Source organism: Mixophyes fleayi, chromosome 12, assembly GCF_038048845.1.
Source record: "Mixophyes fleayi isolate aMixFle1 chromosome 12, aMixFle1.hap1, whole genome shotgun sequence".
NCBI classification, from domain to species: domain Eukaryota; kingdom Metazoa; phylum Chordata; class Amphibia; order Anura; family Limnodynastidae; genus Mixophyes; species Mixophyes fleayi.
In genome coordinates this window covers 60,808,473-60,825,349 of record NC_134413.1, presented here as the reverse complement: position 1 = coordinate 60,825,349, position 16,877 = coordinate 60,808,473, and the positions used below count along the sequence as shown (strand labels likewise).

At 41.7% G+C, this 16,877-nt stretch overlaps 1 protein-coding gene across 1 annotated transcript; it reads left to right on the top strand.

Moving 5' to 3' along the window:
* Nucleotides 1-13,795: 13,795 nt before the first annotated feature.
* LOC142108495 (olfactory receptor 6N2-like) lies at nucleotides 13,796-14,725 on the top strand. Its single transcript, XM_075192186.1, has one exon. It carries the CDS (start codon nucleotides 13,796-13,798, stop codon nucleotides 14,723-14,725), a length of 930 nt encoding a protein of 309 aa, XP_075048287.1.
* The last annotated feature ends 2,152 nt before the right edge of the window (nucleotides 14,726-16,877 follow it).

Sequence of the window (16,877 nt, the reverse complement as noted above, 5' to 3'; positions counted from 1 at the left end):
AGGGTTTACCACTATCTGGGTGGTTATTGATCGATTTTCGAAGATGGCACATTTTATTCCTCTAACTGGACTGCCCACGGCCAGTCGTCTGGCAGATATCTTTATCAAGGAGATATTCAGACTACATGGTTGCCCGAAGGAGATCATTTCGGACCGCGGAGTCCAATTTACATCCCAGTTTTGGAGAACCTTTTGTAAGAGATTAAACATAGAATTGAAATTCTCTTCGGGATACCATCCGCAAACCAACGGACAGACGGAGCGAATCAATCAGGATCTCGAGACATTCCTCCGCTGTTTTACCTCCGACAACCAGAATAAATGGTCTCAATTCCTTCCTTGGGCGGAGTTCTCCCATAATCAACACATTCATGAGTCTACCGGATTCTCTCCGTTCTTTATTGTATACGGAAGTCACCCTGTGTTTCCGGATCCTTTTCCAGTGTCCTCTTCACCGGTTCCAGCCGTAGATACTCTTTATCGGGAATTTTCTCTCATTTGGGCTAAGACTAAGACGGCTTTACTCAAGGCTACTCAGCATCACAAGATCTTTGCAGATCGTCATCGGAGGGCCACTCCTCTCTTAAAGGTGGGAGACCAGGTATGGCTATCCACCCGGGACCTAAGACTAAAGGTCCCTTCTATGAAGATGGCTCCTCGATTTATTGGCCCGTACACCATCATGCAAGTCATTAATCCTGTATGCTTCAAATTGAAACTTCCTCCTTCTCTGAGATGTCATAATACTTTTCATGTCTCATTACTACGACCACTGGTACTCAATAAATTCTATCGACCTCCCGGTCGTCCCCCACCAATACAAACCTCTTCTGGAACTGAATTCGAAGTCAGTCGGATCTTGGCCTCTCGCATTCTTCGTGGCAAACAGCAATTTCTGGTCCATTGGAAAGGATTTGGCCCAGAGGAGAGATCATGGGTGGACAAGCAGGACCTTCACGCTCCTAGAATTCTCAAAAAGTTCCTTCAAACAGGAGGAGGAAGAGGAGGGTATACTGTCAGGCGCCGTCCGCACGGCCGCCTGACTGTCTGATCGCGCGTCTGGTTGCTAGGCAACCAGACGCGTCATTTCCGGATTCCCCCTGCCATCCATTCCCTAGCAGTATGACGCGCCCCGTTGCTAGGCAACGGGACGCTATGTGATTCCCGGCGGCAGGCATGACAGCGCTGCAGCGCTGATGCTGATTGGATCCCCACATTATTTAAACCCCTTCCTGTCCTCTAGTCAGTGCCAGAGTATCAGGTCTTCCTGCCTCCAGCGTTTGTGTGTACCAGTTGCTATATTGTTCCTGACATTCCTCGTGCTGCTTGTGACCCTTTTGACCCGGACCGTTTGACCACCCCTATCTGGATTCTGCCTTTGTACTGCGCTCCCTGAAGGTTACCGACTCGGCTTGCCTCACCATTCTTCTGGATTTCCCTTTTGTACCTCCTCTACCTGAACGTTGCTGAACCGGCCTGTCTGACACCCCCTTGTATCTCGCTGTGGACTCTAGGAAGGACCGCGACCTGCGTGTCCCTGCAGCGGAGTCCATACTTCCTTGCGGGGGTTCCTGGTGAATACCAGGGGCACGTTAGACTCCGCGCCTTCCTCTGAGTTGCGCCAACAACAGCAGGTACCTTCTACCAGTCATACACCCACTATCAGTCGTGACACATGGGTTGAAGAATGTAGAATCATGAGGGACAAAGCTGAGGTTGATGGGTTGGAGAATGTAGGATTGTGTGGGACAAAGCTGAAGACAATAAATTGGAAAATAAAACAGGACTCTAGAAGCACCAGCAGAGAATTTAAATTACATCTTTGCTTGTTCAGATTGACTTGACCTTTAGCAAAGTCTTGATTACTGATATTGAAAACAGATATGATTTGTCTGTTTTGATGGTGCTCTGCCACCTGTCACCTATAACAGGTATTGTGCCACTCCCCCCTGTAGAATCAGACCCATGATGTGACCCTGTATTGTCAGAATGCAGCTTGAAGAAATTGGTGAACTGAGCAGGTATATGTATATCAGTTGACTTAATCCAAATGCAGTCCTCAGAACCATAGCCTGTCCAGTGTATCAGGTTCTGCACGACTCTGTGGGAGTCAATGATTGGCTGGTTGATGTATTCCTGGTGACCCTTGTGTGGGTGAGGAACCCTATTTCATCTTGAAAAAAGGTCCTTCACCACCAGTTTCAGAAGACAGACATGAAACACCTGGTGTATCCGGAAGGAGGGTGATAACCGTAGCCAGTATGATGCCGGATTTATCTTCATAATGATTGAGGACAGACCTATGTATTTAGGCCCCAGTTTGAATTATAGCATCTTCAGGGTAATGTTGAGTGTGGAGAGCCACCCTTTATCGCTACTGAGGACAATATCCATCCCATCTCCACTGGTCCGCCATCTTCAGCCATTCCTGTGGCCTCTTTCCACATTTCCTGGATATCCTGCACATGCTTTTTTTCAGAAGGAACCCAGAGGGCTTATGTGGATATGGGTTGACCCACAGGTAAACAGAGGTGGAAACATTGGTTAAAGTATAAGGGGGATACCACTGTTGATTTCAGCACCAGGTTATTCAATGAGAAATCTGTCCACACAAGCAAGTTTTTACAAATGCTCAGGTTATTGGTTAGAGTTCTCCATCTGTCCATTCGACTGGGGGGTTGAAACTTGAGAAGAAGAGCAGTGAAATTCCCAGACCCTTGCAGAAAGTCCTCCACAATGTAGAAATCAACTGGATCCCTTCGTCATAGAGGATCACCAACGGAACTCACTGCTGCCAGAATACCTCTTTGTTGAAGATCTGGGAAAGTTGGAGTAGCGACTGCATTTTTTTCAAGGGCGTAAAGTGGATTTGCTTGGAGAAATGACATACTACCATCGGGATGGTGGTGTTATCATGGAAGCTGGGGTGGTCGATGATCAAATCCATATAGATATGGGTTCCTGGCTTATGTGCAATGGCAAGAGGAATCATGAGTTTGTGCCACTATGGTGTATGTTCAGTTAGTGCAGGTATGAATAAAGGAAACAACATCCTTTCCTCCTTTCTAGCCACCAGAATTCCAGCAGGACCAAATTGATTGTTTTCCTTATGTTCTGTCAACTGTGTGTTTGGTCCCCATTAAAGGACCTCCAGCTGGCAGTAAAATGTAATGAACATCTTGTCTTCAGGTGCCCTGGGCTACTCTTTCAACTTAGATCCAACACCAAAGTCATGGCTGCTCTCAGTATCAAATCGGTATGGGATAATGGCTTTGCCCTCCTTTATTGACCATTCTGGAGGGAATTGCTTTGAGAGTGCATTGGCTTTGATGTTGCTGGATCCAGGCAGGTATGATATGATGAAGTTAAACCTGGTTAAGCATAGAGCCCACCATGTAAGCAAAGAGTTCAACCTCTTTGCCCCCTGAATATACTGCAGGTTCTTGTGTTTGGTGAAGATAGAGAGAGAGAATGTAACCCCTTTTAGTATATGTCTCATCTCAGTGAGTGCCAAGATAAGCAACTTTCAATTTTCCAAATCATATTTGACCTCAGCAAAGGTGAACCTCTTTGAAAAGAAGTTGCAGGGGTGGAAAACCTCATTGCATTAGTCTGGGAGAGCACTGCTCCCACTTCACTCTTGGATGTGTCAACTTGGAGTTGTGCCTGGGGAATCAGTGTGTCAATAGCAGTTCCCTTATAATAATGATAAAAACTATTGAGAAATCATGGGTAAAATGTTTGTAGTAGTTGCTGACCCACACAAAACTCTGAATTGCCTTGATGCCACTGGGCACCTGCCAATTTAGCACAGGAGAGATCTTCTCCAATGCCATTTCTATACACTGTACTGAAATGATATGACCGAGAAACTGACTCTGAACTGGTGCAAGGAATAATGCTCAATCTTGACAAATAGCCTATAATAGGAGATATATGAAACTGGAAATAATTAACAAATAATACATTGGAAAAGGGATTGAAATTGTAATAATCAGTTTTGTGAGTAGTTAGACCATATCGTGATAAAGCTAATTATCCAAGAGCCTCCACAATACCTCACTCACGTTGGGGAAAATCATGATATTATCCAGGTAGATGAGTAATGATGTCTCCAGTACATCCCTAAAGATAAATTCACATATCTTTGCAAGACTGCTATGGTTTTCCACAGGACGAATGGCATAACCCAATGTTTTTAGCACTGACTCTTCATGGTGAGCAACATCTTCCATTCATCCACCCACAGTTCCAGTTTGGGGAAAACTGTGGCCTGACAAAGCCTATTAAAGATTACAGAGATCAGTGGGAGTGGGTACCATTTCTTGATAGTGATTTTGCTGAGCCTTCGATAGTCAATGCATGGTCTTAGGGAACCATCTTTCTTTGCCATGAAAAAGAACCCTGCACATGCCCGAGGACCTGGACTCCATGATGAGTCCTCACTCCAATCTCTCCTGTATGTGTGGTCATGGTCCTTGTCTCCCTGTATGTGTTGTCATGGTCCTTGTCTCAGGCTCAGACAGTGGGTTTTTCCTGCCACTTGGTTGCATGGTATCAAACAGCAGGTCATTTGGGCAGTGTCATTCTAGGTGGGCTGGTAGTCTCTCTGACTAACTTTTGCTTAACCTTGGTACTCCTTGGGCAGCCCTACAGATTTAGACTTTATCTCCTCTCATTGGGTAGTGGCACATACTGCTGCTTTTGATGATTGTAGGCAAGTGGTCTGGTGTGATTTGATCACTGGGTTGTGTGTATGAACAGGTGTAAACAGGATGATTGGGTTCTTCAGATGTGGATCGTGTTGAATGAGATCAGCTCCCAGTGACTGGAATTGCACACATTAGAACTTTCATGTGTCACCGATGCTGGTGTTATCATTTGTGGGGCTACAGCTGCTATGGCTTCAGAACCAAGGCTAGTTCCATCTTGCAGCAAGGGCCAAACTGTGAAAATATTCATGTCCCTGGAATCCAAGAAACCCTCAGTGTCTACAGAGCAATTCCCCCAGAAGAGACTGACGGGCAGCTTAAATTGCAGAAATGAACATGAAGGAAAAACCGGCACAGTGCTCACCAGACTTGCCTCCTGCTACAGGAAGGATATCCATTTTGTGACTGCTAAGATCTTTCCATTATTGGGCACTCTTTCTTCCAGTGTCCTTGCTGTCTACAATAAAAGACATCTGCCCAACTCTTAATGGCAAGTTAATTCATGCTCAGGCAAAGAGATCCTGACACAGATCATTGGTGTGGCTGGTGAGCTGACAGGAAATTATGAGTAGTTGACTCCTGTGGAGCTGACGCTTCTGTATGATGGTGTCAAGATCAATGCAAATGGTGATGAGTCCCTCTAGGGAGGTGGAAAGGTCCAGGTAGGAATGAAATTTGCAAATCCTATGTGAGTTAATGTGAGCAGTGACTCACCATTCCTTTTGGTCTCCACTACAAGAGTCTGGAATGCAATGATATACTGGGCAACTAAGTGACCACTTTACTCGGTTTGAGCCAGTCTTGCAGAGATGTTGGCAGTGCTCATAGGGACAAATGAGCTTCAATGTGGCAAAAAACTCCATACTACTACCCATTCACATATCGTTCTTCATAGTGTGACCCAGACCAAAGACTGGTCAGTCATCAGACATGTCCTACTTTCTCAGAGGTGACAAGTTCCACTTTGATCTGCTCTATGATGCTGCTTGTAGTTCAAACTGCAGGCAAATCTGTGTCAGAAATCCACTACACACTTCAGGGTTGCTATCAAAACAGAAGGATGGAGCAGCCTTTAACTCCAGACAACAATCTGAGATTATGTCAACAAGAGGTTGAGTTGACTGACCAACAACTGATAGCAAGCATCATCCACAAGGACTGGTTGCTTAAGGATACTATTCTCTGCTTAACATATCTCTCAGTGGTGTTGTGAAGCGTCACATCACTGCTCTACAGTGGTCCATGTTTGAGGAACAACAAAACATCATGGTGCTGGCTTTTTAAAGGAGAGAATTAAATGACTGCGATAGCTATTATTAAAGTCATTTTATCGCTTACCAAATAAACATTGTCCAAGGTGATTATTGTGGTTCCAAAGCACAAAGATATTTCATTGCAAATATAGCAGGATTTACAGCAAGCCATTATTAAGCATAAACTATATTACAATAAAGCAGGAAAATATAAAATGCAGAATACATTACATTTTCTCTAATGCTTCACACAGGTTCAGGATAAAATGGAGTCATACTGTCTGTGTAGTCAGGATCAGAGAGAGTGAGAACAATGAGCCAGGGTGCTTATATACAGCTTGACTTATCATGAACAGTGACGATGTCACGAATACACAAGCATCACGTCTAGGGGTCTTCATAGGTTCAGTATTTAGGACAGTATAATGCAAGTCATAGATCTGTTCAAATGATGCTCTACAAGGGTCTACTAGCCTTACAAACACAATAACATTTTGACCATTTATTCTTTATCAGTCATAACTTGCACATGTAAGGTGCGATCGCTTTGCTGATTGTAACGGATGTCTGATGGCAACGTGCAGATCAAAATGACACTAAACATTATACATTTCCTATATCCTGAGCCTTAGATATCTTTAATATATTTTAAATAAATATGGATTGGAACCATAATAAATGTGTATTATTTACAAGTGTAAGTGAGAATGTAAATGTGTGTGTTATGAATCTGTGCAATTGCGTCACAACACGTGGCGTACTAATCGCAATCGCACGTTAAAACAATATTAATCAATTTGGTTTACTTCATCCAATTATTTGACTTCCACACTATCAGAGAGACAACAGGTTCTGCCAAGCTGCTTAGTCCTGAGAGAATGTGGCCCTTTGAAAAGTCACTAGGCTTAATACAGCAAAGATGAAGGAAGGGTAATCCAGAAGCAGGTTAACAAGCCAAGAGTTGTTACACTGGCAGTAGTGAGGTACAAAATCAGTATGCAGAAAGAAAGTCCAATAACAAGCTGGGAACAGGTACACAGGCAGTAGCGAACTCAAAATCAGGATTCGAGAGTCAGTGGTCAAAAACAAGCAAGAACTGGTACATGAGGAGCTAATAGTGAGAGAAGCAATCCAAGGAAGAAGTACAGGAAGCTCAGCTTCAGCAGCACAACAGACAGTCAGACTGGTGTTTAAACCTATTGTTCTGACACTGTTGCAGTATCAGTGTGAGCTGTATCTGCCTTTGCAGATTTGAATATGCCACCTCCCAGACGATCATGTGACCGCGTGAACCAGGAAGTACTAACTTCTGCACAGAGGCAGAGGAAATCAGCAACACAGGAATATGGAACAAGTAAGTTTTGTGACAGTACCCCCTCCCTTAAGGGTGGACCCTGGACACCCTAAAAGGTTTGTAAGGAAAATGTTGTGGAAAGTCTTAAATAGTTGGAGAGTGTACATCAGTGGCTTTAACTCAGTAGTGTTTCTCTGGGCCATAACCCTTCCATTCAATCAAAAAATGCCTCTGAATATGCGAGAATCCAAAATTTGCTTTAACTCCTTCTCTTGATGAATTTGGACTAAAATTGGAGGTGGCGAATTACTAGCAGAGGAGAACCAATTGGAAACAACAAGTTTCAGGAGGGAAGCATGTAATACATTGGGTAAATAAGCCACAGGGTTAATGATTTCTAAAATCTTAAAAGGACCAATAAACCTAGGGGCTAGCTTCATGCTAGGTACCCGTAGCTGAATGTTGCAGGCGGACTCCCAGATTTTGAAGGTCTCCAATTAGACGTCTTCTCCTGCCACTGTCTCTTGTATTGTGTGGAAGATTTGTTTAAACTAACATTAACTTAAGCCCAGATGGTTGAAAAATTCAGAAAAAGAGAGTTCACCCTTGGTACATCAGAAGAAGGAATCTGGGGTAGGGTAGGGAATTTGGGATGGCAGCCATAAAGTACAATGGAAGGAGAAATGGATATGATCTCAAGGAAGTGGTTGTTGTGGGTGAACTCCAGTAATTCCACCCAGTTGTTTTGATTGGCAGTCACAAAAATGCAATGAAATGTTTTGAGTTCCTTATTAGTTCACTTTGTTAAGCCAGTAGACTGAGGATGGTAGGCCATAGAGAAGTTGAGTTTGATGAGAATAATATTAACCAAAATTTAGATATGAACTGAGTGCCCCAGTTAGTTACAATTTCCTTGGGACATCCATGCAAAAGAAAGATCTCCTTAATGAAGTGATCAGCTAGAATAGAGGCGGAGGGAATGCCCTTGAGGGATACAAAATGAGTGGCTCTAGAGAAGCGATCTATAATGACCCAGATGACTGTATAGGACTTGGAAGGTGGTAGATCCATAATGAAATCCATTGCCAGGTGAGATCAAGGATGCTTAGGAACTGGCAAAGGAATCAGGGGTCCATAAGGACATTGTCAAGACACCTTGTTTTGGGCAGAAGTGGGACATGCAGAAATAAATTACTTGACATCGAGGCAGAGATGCCCACCTGGAACTCCAATAGAGTAACTTCCAGGGCTTCCTGAACCCAGCAAGCCCATAAAAGCTAGAAGAATGGGCCCAACATAATTATTTAGTAAGTAATTTGGGAGCAATGAAGATTTAACCCAGAGGGCAGGAGGTCGAAGTTCCAGGAGTTTAGGCCACCACACTTTTAGGGTCCAAAAAAAGTTATTTGATTCAGATGGTTCTGTGTCAGAAGGGTCGAAGGAATGGGAGAGAGTGTCTGGTTTCTTGTTTTTTGATGAACAAGGACCATCTTGCTTGGCAGGGATTCAACCACTGCGCAGATTGTAAAAACAAAAGATTCTTGTGATCAGTGCAAATGGTTACAGGAAGCAAAGCCACTTCAAGAAAATGTCTTCACTCCGAGAGAACCAATTTGATTGCTAGAAGCTCTTTATCTCCTATGTCATAATTCTTATCTGCAGGTAGAAGTTTGTGAGAGAAAAAAACACAGGACGGAAGTTTCCCAGAGGGGTCACGCTGAGAGAGGACAGCCCACCCCAGTCCTGTACAAGGAGGCATCTACTTCAACAAAGAAGGGATGCTGACAATTGGGTTGCAGTAAGACAGAAGCGGAAGAGAAGGTCTTCTTGAGTGAGTTAAAGGCTTTCACGGCCTCCTCAGGCCACTCCTTGGCATTCAAAGTTCTTCGTGTTAGTGCTGTGATAAGTGCGACCAGATCAAAATAACGCTTGATAAATTGGCAATAATAGTTTGCAAAACTTACAAAATGCTGGGTAGCCTTAAGACCCGAAGGTTGAGGCCAGTCAGAAACAACTTTGACTTTTGGTAGGGTTCATACAGAGTCCTCCGGTACCAGAGATCATGTAACCTAAGAAGGGCATTTGGGACTGTTGAAAAAAACACTCTTGAAGTTTGCAGAAAGGGTACTTGGCTCAGAGTTGAATAAGGACCCCTATCACATGCCTCCAATGAGACCGGAGGTTCGGTGAACATATGAGGATATCCTCTACATACAAAACTAAATATTGATAAAGGAGGTCTTAAAATTTTTTACTGATGAAACTCTGGAGCACTGCCTGAGCGTTACATAAACAGAATGGTATTATTAAGCACTCAAAATGTCTGTCTCTGGTGTTAAATTGATTTCCTTTCGTCCCCCTCTTTTATTTGGATGAAATTGTATGCACCCCAAAGGTTCAAACTGTAAAAGATGGTGGCGCCCTTGATATGGTCGAAAAGTTCAGTGATTGAAGGTATTGGATATCTTTTCTTCAACGTAATAGAGTTAAAGTCCTGATAGTCAATGTAGGGGTGTAGGCCGACGTCCTTTATCTTGAAGAAAAACAGAGCCCCACTGGTGAGAAACACCTCCGGATGAATCTGCATTCCAGATTTTCTTGGATGTATTCTGCCATGGCGTTGGTTTCTGGGATGGAAAGAGTTTACACACAACCCTGAGGAGGGGATTCACCAGATAGAAGTTCAATTCTATAATCCCAAACTCGATATGGAGGCAGTACCATAGGTATTTGTTTGCAGAATGCATCACAGAGCACTCGATACTGGGAAGGTAGAGAAATTTATGGGCTAGGGCCAGACTTGGATAGACGGAGAGGAGGGACCATTCTTTGGATACAGTAAGAATGGCAATAGCAACCCCAGGAGATAATCTGAGCATTTGCCAACCTAATACAAGAGAATGCAGACGAAGCCACGGAAGCACTAATACCACCGCATTGGAAATGATAAGGAAAAAGATGTCCTCCTTATGAAGGGATCCAATTTGCATGGTTATGGGAACAGTGTGAACGAATTCAACCACCAGAAATTCTAGTTTCATCGATGGCGGTAAGGTGGAGAGGCTGTTCCAGAAGTATAATGAGAAGAGCCAGAAGGGCAAGCATGGTAGCAGATATAAAGTTACCTGCTACACACAAGTCTACAAATGTGTAGAGTGTGATTACTTTAGAACCATGAATGAGGAGAACCAAGAAGGCAAAGATATCATTAGATGATGAAGCAGGATAGGAACTAAAGGAACCTAATGAGACCTCTCCAGAACCTGGCTCTGTCGTTTCCCTGGTCTTTTGGGACAAGTAAACAGAATGTGACTGGGGTCACTGCAGTACAGACAGAGTTTGTTCTTGATACTTCTCTCTCTCTTCTCACTGGAGAGATGGGAATGACCTAGCTACAATGGTTCCTCTGTCATAGAGATGGGAATCTGGATCTTGAGAGTAAGGCAGAAGTTGGAGCGGCAAGGCAGTGTCTTCTCAAGTGTCCATTCTTTAAAGTGGAGATTAACCTTGTTGCATATGGAGATAAGTTCATCAAGAGAAGAGGGAAGTTCTCGAGAGATCATTTCATCTTTAATCTTGTCAGACAGTCCTTGCCAGAATGTTACAATTAAAACTTCATCATTCCAACATAATTCAGTATCGAAGCTTCTAAATTGAATAAAGTACTGACAAAAAGTCTGCGTGCACTGACGAAGATGCAGAATTGAAGCTGCTGCATTAGAAGCTCTACCAATTTCATAGAAGATCCTCTTGAATGCTGTCACAAAAGTTGGTATAGTAGTGGAGTAGAAGCTTATTCCTTTCCCATAAGGGTGATTCCTAAGCAATGGCTTGGCCAGATAAAAGGGAAATAATATAGGCCACTTTAGATTTCTAACTAGGAAAGTTCCTAGGAAGAAGCTTGAATCGTATGGGATATTGAATAAGAAATTTTCTACAGGATTTAGGGTCCCCGGCAAACTTAGGAGGATTGGGAATGTGCAACTGAGAAGCCCCAGACTTAGGTGGAGCTGTTTCTGCTGGCGGGGCGGAATGCCTGGCGGCCGCAAATGCATTCTGAAGTGAATCCAGATGGGTAGATAGTCACTGTAAATTTCTCATTAAATGTTCCGGTTTCTCATCTCTTCCTCCCAATTGTTGCAGGAGCTCCCTGGGAGAGGGATTGTCTGCTTGATACATTGCAGTGTGGTCAGAGCAAACTGTAACAAGGTTTTCAGGAAGGGAGCCCTGAGGTGATGGATACATGTGTTAGGCTGGTTTAGCGATGGTCAACTTTAGAGACAACGTAATTTGAAGAACTCTCTGACCCCTAGCAGAATGAGGTACATTCAGGAAATCCCTGTTTGTTATGTCAGTATTTTGATTATTACTGTTCTTATGTATGAATTTTTATAATTGCACCGATCAGCCACAACATTAACCACCTGCATAATATTGTATTTTTATGATTGAATTCCCTCTGTATCTGCTGATTTCATCTTTATAATCAAGCCATCTTTTCATTTAATCAGTTGGACTACCAGATTATTTAATGCTGCTTAATACCAGTATGAATAAACTACTTTATTCTAAAATACATAGCATTTGCAGATTTGGACTGATCCACATGAGTCCACTGTCTTATACCTTCTCCTAACTCATTCTCCATGTTCCAAGTCTCTTCAGGGGTCTTCAATTATATGAATTGACTTTGAACTGTTAATCTAGGCATTCATTTTACCGATTGTAAACCCATCATTGTTGTTTATGTGATTTACATTAAAATATCAAAGGATAATTTCAAAAGTTAAATAAAAAATGTATATAGCAACAATTTAAGCTTCTGATTTTCTTTTCAAATAAATGTGTTTGCTATAATCCAGTTTTAAAATTACTTATATTAAGGCTACTATTTAAGATATTATTTTAAAAGGCCTATTTAATAAGCTTGTTTACATAGAATTTTGACACTTTTTTTTTAATTGGGATTACACCAAGTGTCTTGAGAGTTATTAATGTGATTTTGAAACCTAAGTCATTAATTAAATTACTCTGATTACTAATTAGTCGGAAATAATTCTAAGTCCTAAATGAATGAATTCTGGTAATGATTGCAGATCTATGGATCCACAGATATATAAATAAACATTTGCCAATACATCTGCTCTTTATTTCTACAGATTTTATGACTGATAACTTCTGCACAATTTATTAGTTACTCAATTTCTTGGAATATCTTAAAATGTAAACAAATTTAGTAACTACTGTGTTGAATATTTAAATAAGTACTTGAATTTAATTTGGCTAAACAAGACCCCTTTTTGGAATGTCAGAATGATAGTAAACTACACATTATTATTATATATCATGCCTTTTTTATGAATAAAAGTTTGATAAATAGATAGATTTAAAGTATTCTTTGTATGAAAAAAAAACATACTGTCTGCTTTAAATCCAAATTACTTTAGAGTAAAGGATTGCTTAATGGTTAATGGAAAATGAAGAACACATTGCACTGGGTCATTTGAAGGGTACAGTGAAAATATTACTAATGAAATATAATATTATTAGAAGGGTTCTAATCATGTTTGTAATATTATAAAACCATGTTTTTACCTTGTTTTACTACAATAGATGCTCATAGAAAATCTATGAATAAAGGAAAGTTGAATCGGAATGACTAGGTAGGTATTCTAAAAACATAATAAACAGAACATAGAATTATATGCAAAATATAAACCAAATCCAGAAGTCAGCCAATGTGATCATAGGTAATCATTAATCTAATTATACAATTTCAGTGTTTAACATAGTGTAGATTATATGAAATAATTTGCAGGATGATTATAAATGTAGGGCTTAATTCTGTCATGCAATTAAAATGTGATTATGGTAACTCTCTCACTCTCTTTCTCTCTCTCCATTCCCCCATACCCTATTCTTCCGTGGTTGTGTATTTTTTTTAAATGGTTTTCAACTACAGTAACAGATCAGGCAATTTTAATATAGTCTTTAGGAAAATGAGTATCTAGTAGAGTTTGGTTAATAAACAAATTAATAAATTGTCCAGCCATTCAAAAGGCCATTATTTTTTATGTGAACCTAATCACTTCTATTATCAAATGTTCTACTCATTGGGATATTATACTCTTTACTTATGTTGTATCATCTTGAACTGTGAGCTCTATATCCTTTGTTTCCACATATATATTAATTTTGTCTTACATTTATGCCCCTTTTTATGTTTTCTCTGGTTTCCTCATTGTCTGGCACTGCAGAGCACAGTGATGTTTTCCAAATTAATAATAATAATATTAATAATAATGTTTCATAAACATCTGTATTACCACCAGTGTCAACATTATAGCATAGATATAGGTGCATATATTTTATTCACACCTATTGACAGATGTACATTATGTCGGTAGAGCTCATCGATATAAGATATGGCATGTTTATTTCATTTTTCAAGGATTATTTTTTATTTTTTTATTCAATAAATTTATTCTCAGAAAGACCATTTAAACTGGAATGAATTAAAACCATTAAATAGCAACATGATCAACATTTCAAACAATTCTCTTGTTACACAATTCATTATCATAGGTTTTCCTGATATAGATGGTGCTCAAGGCCTATTTTTTATCCTTTTGAGTATTATATACATCTTCACACTTAGCGGTAATCTTACAGTAATCACCCTCATCTGTACTCATCATCAACTCCATGTTCCTCTCTACCTGTTTGTGGCTATACTTTCTTTCCTGGAAATCTGGTACACAACGGTCACTATACCCAAAATGCTGACAAATTTGCTGAATGAGAAGATGATCTCATATACTGGCTGTCTGCTGCAAATCTATTTTCTTCATTGTTTAGGTATCACAGAAACCTTTCTTCTAACGGCAATGGCCTTTGACCGCTACATGGCCATATGTAATCCACTAAGGTACCCATCCATAATGACTATTGCCTGTTGTTTTCAGCTAGCAGCTTGTTGTTGGGTTGTAGGATTTTTTGGACCCTTAACACAAATCATCTTGCTGTCTCACCTCTTCTTCTGTGGCTCAAACAAAGTTGAACATATCTTCTGTGACTTCGCTCCACTGATGAACTTGGCATGTTCTGACACTTCACTCAATGTCACAGTAGATTTTGCCATCAACTCATTCCTTTTATTCCTTGCCTTTACCTGCATCATCCTATCTTACATCAAAATCATTTCTGCTGTGTTAAAAATAAGGACTACAGAGGGCAGGAAAAAGGCCTTTTCTACTTGTGGAGCTCATCTCACTGTGGTCCTACTTTTTTTTGGCAGTGTGGGCTTTATGTATGTTAGACTGACCAAACATAACTCTGTTAACTATGATCGTGTGATGGCTGTGATTTACTCAGTTCTAACACCAATGTGCAATCCAATCATTTATAGCCTTCGGAATCGAGAAATAAAAGAGCTACTTAGGAAGAAAATAACTGAATTATTTTAGTGGTTTTCATTTCATGTTTATTCCCAAACGCAAGTCCGCCTTTCTGTGGAATTTGATCAGTTCATCCTAGACATTTGCACCATCCAGAACCTCAATGTTATTCTGTGGAAGAGTGTACTTTTTGGTCAGATCACTTACAGATTAATTATTTACATCCATTTTAGAAACCTGAAGAATAATATTTTCCAATCCATAGATTCTCTTAGCAATTACATTTTGAAGTGTACCTACAATACTCTCAGTCCGCAAAGAAATGTCTATTAATAAAGACCAAACACTAAAGATGACTCGTTTTTTTAAAAGAGATTATAATAGTGACTTGTGCACCATGTGTATGTTAAATAATGGAGCTCTCCTATGCTCCCTCACAGTGATTGAAGTGGGGGTGTATACAATGGCATATTGTGGTTTGCCATACCGCCATATCTCCCACTACCTTAATTGTAAAACTATTAAATTCCATTGGCTTACATTCCTATTACTTTTTTCATACCACCTGTCACGAATCTGAATAATATTTAGTGGATCCCTTGTGTATGCCTAAGAGTAGAACTCACTCAGGAGCGCGGAGTCTAACGAGTAAGAGGTTTTCGCCAGTGACCCCCGCAAGAGGGTATGGACTGCGCTGCTCCTATCTCGCATTTCGCGGCCTCCTGAATAAATGCTGGCAGAGTGACAGTGGAGCTTGAAACAACGGGGTTGGTAACGGGCAGTCAGAGAGACCCTGGAAGCAAGAGCTTGATAGTCTTTGGTTCAGTGGCAATATAAATGACTGCAATACTGGAACATGATATAGATGATACATCAGGACTACTGCTGATGAATACGGATACAGTGTTGTTGAACCACAGAGATAACGGATTAGGGCTGACTGATCCGTAGCTGGCAACACAGAGCAACCACAGATAAACTAATGCAGCAATAGTTCAGATGGAAGTGATGATGAGATAGAACTTGCTGATCCGTAATTGGTAACCCAGGGCAACAACAGAATAGCTAATACAGCAACAGTTCAGATGAAAGTGAGGATGAGGTAGTACTAGCTGATCCATAATTGGTAACTTCGGGCAACAGCAGAAAAAACACAGCAACAGTTCAATATATACAGTAATGGAGAGAGATAATAACTTAAGTGACTGCGGAGAATTACTAATACAGCAACAGTTCAACGATACTATAGACAAAGATAGAACTAGCTGGTCCGAAGTAGTAACTCAGAATATAGTAGGTGAATCCAGAGCTGTAACTAGGGTGGTGCGGGCGGTGCTGTCGCCCAGGGCGCAAGCCCGAGGGGGCGCAGCAGCCACCCGCTACCTTCCCCTCTGTGGTACATAGTAAAAAAAAAAAAAAAAAAAATTGTGGCCCCTCCCTCGACTCATGCCCCCCCCCTGCACGAGTCGCGGGGGTGCCGCGGGTTGGGGGAGGGGGTCTGGTGCCGCGAGAGGGGGGAGGGGCTAGTGTGGTGGCTGGTCTCCTCCCTCCTCTGTGTGGCCTGCTCTGTGTCACATGGGACGTGCACCACATGACAGGTGCCGTCCCATAACAGGTGCCATCCCATGTGTGAAGAGAGGGAAGACTGCACAGCTCGTGGATGCAAAAAGGTAAGTTTGGGGGGGTTGTAATATATTGCTTGTGTGTATATATATTATGTGTATGTGAGGGGCCACTGTGTGTGTGTATTATGTGTGTGTGAGGGGCCACTGTGTGTGTGAAGGGGGGGCCCAAACCAATATCTTGTCTAGGGCCCCATGAGGTGTAAATTCGGCTCTGATAGATATACATATCCAGGGCCTGATCAACCAATAGGCTGATCAGGCTGCAGCCTGGGGCGCTGCAGTCTGGGGGCGCAGCGTTCCCGAGATTAATTTTTTTTCCCTGTCATTTTTTTTTTAAATTGAGGCCTGCATCATCGGGACCGCCCCTTGTCTAAAGGGGGAGGCCCAACTGTCACTACTACATGACAGGCAGTCTGGCAGCGATCACTGCTAGCTGCCTGTCAGTGCGGCCGCAGGAGCTTCTAACTGTGGTTACGTCAGATCAGGACTTCCACATCTCACGTGACCACAGTAAGAAGCGCCCGCGGACGCACTGACAGGCAGATAGCAGCGATCGCTGCCAGACTGCCTGTAATGTATAGCGCTGGAGAGAAGAC

Bases quoted from the DNA above. Each gene is read 5' to 3' on its own strand.
- LOC142108495 (XM_075192186.1), top strand. From the start codon at position 13,796: ATGATCAACATTTCAAACAATTCTCTTGTTACACAATTCATTATCATA.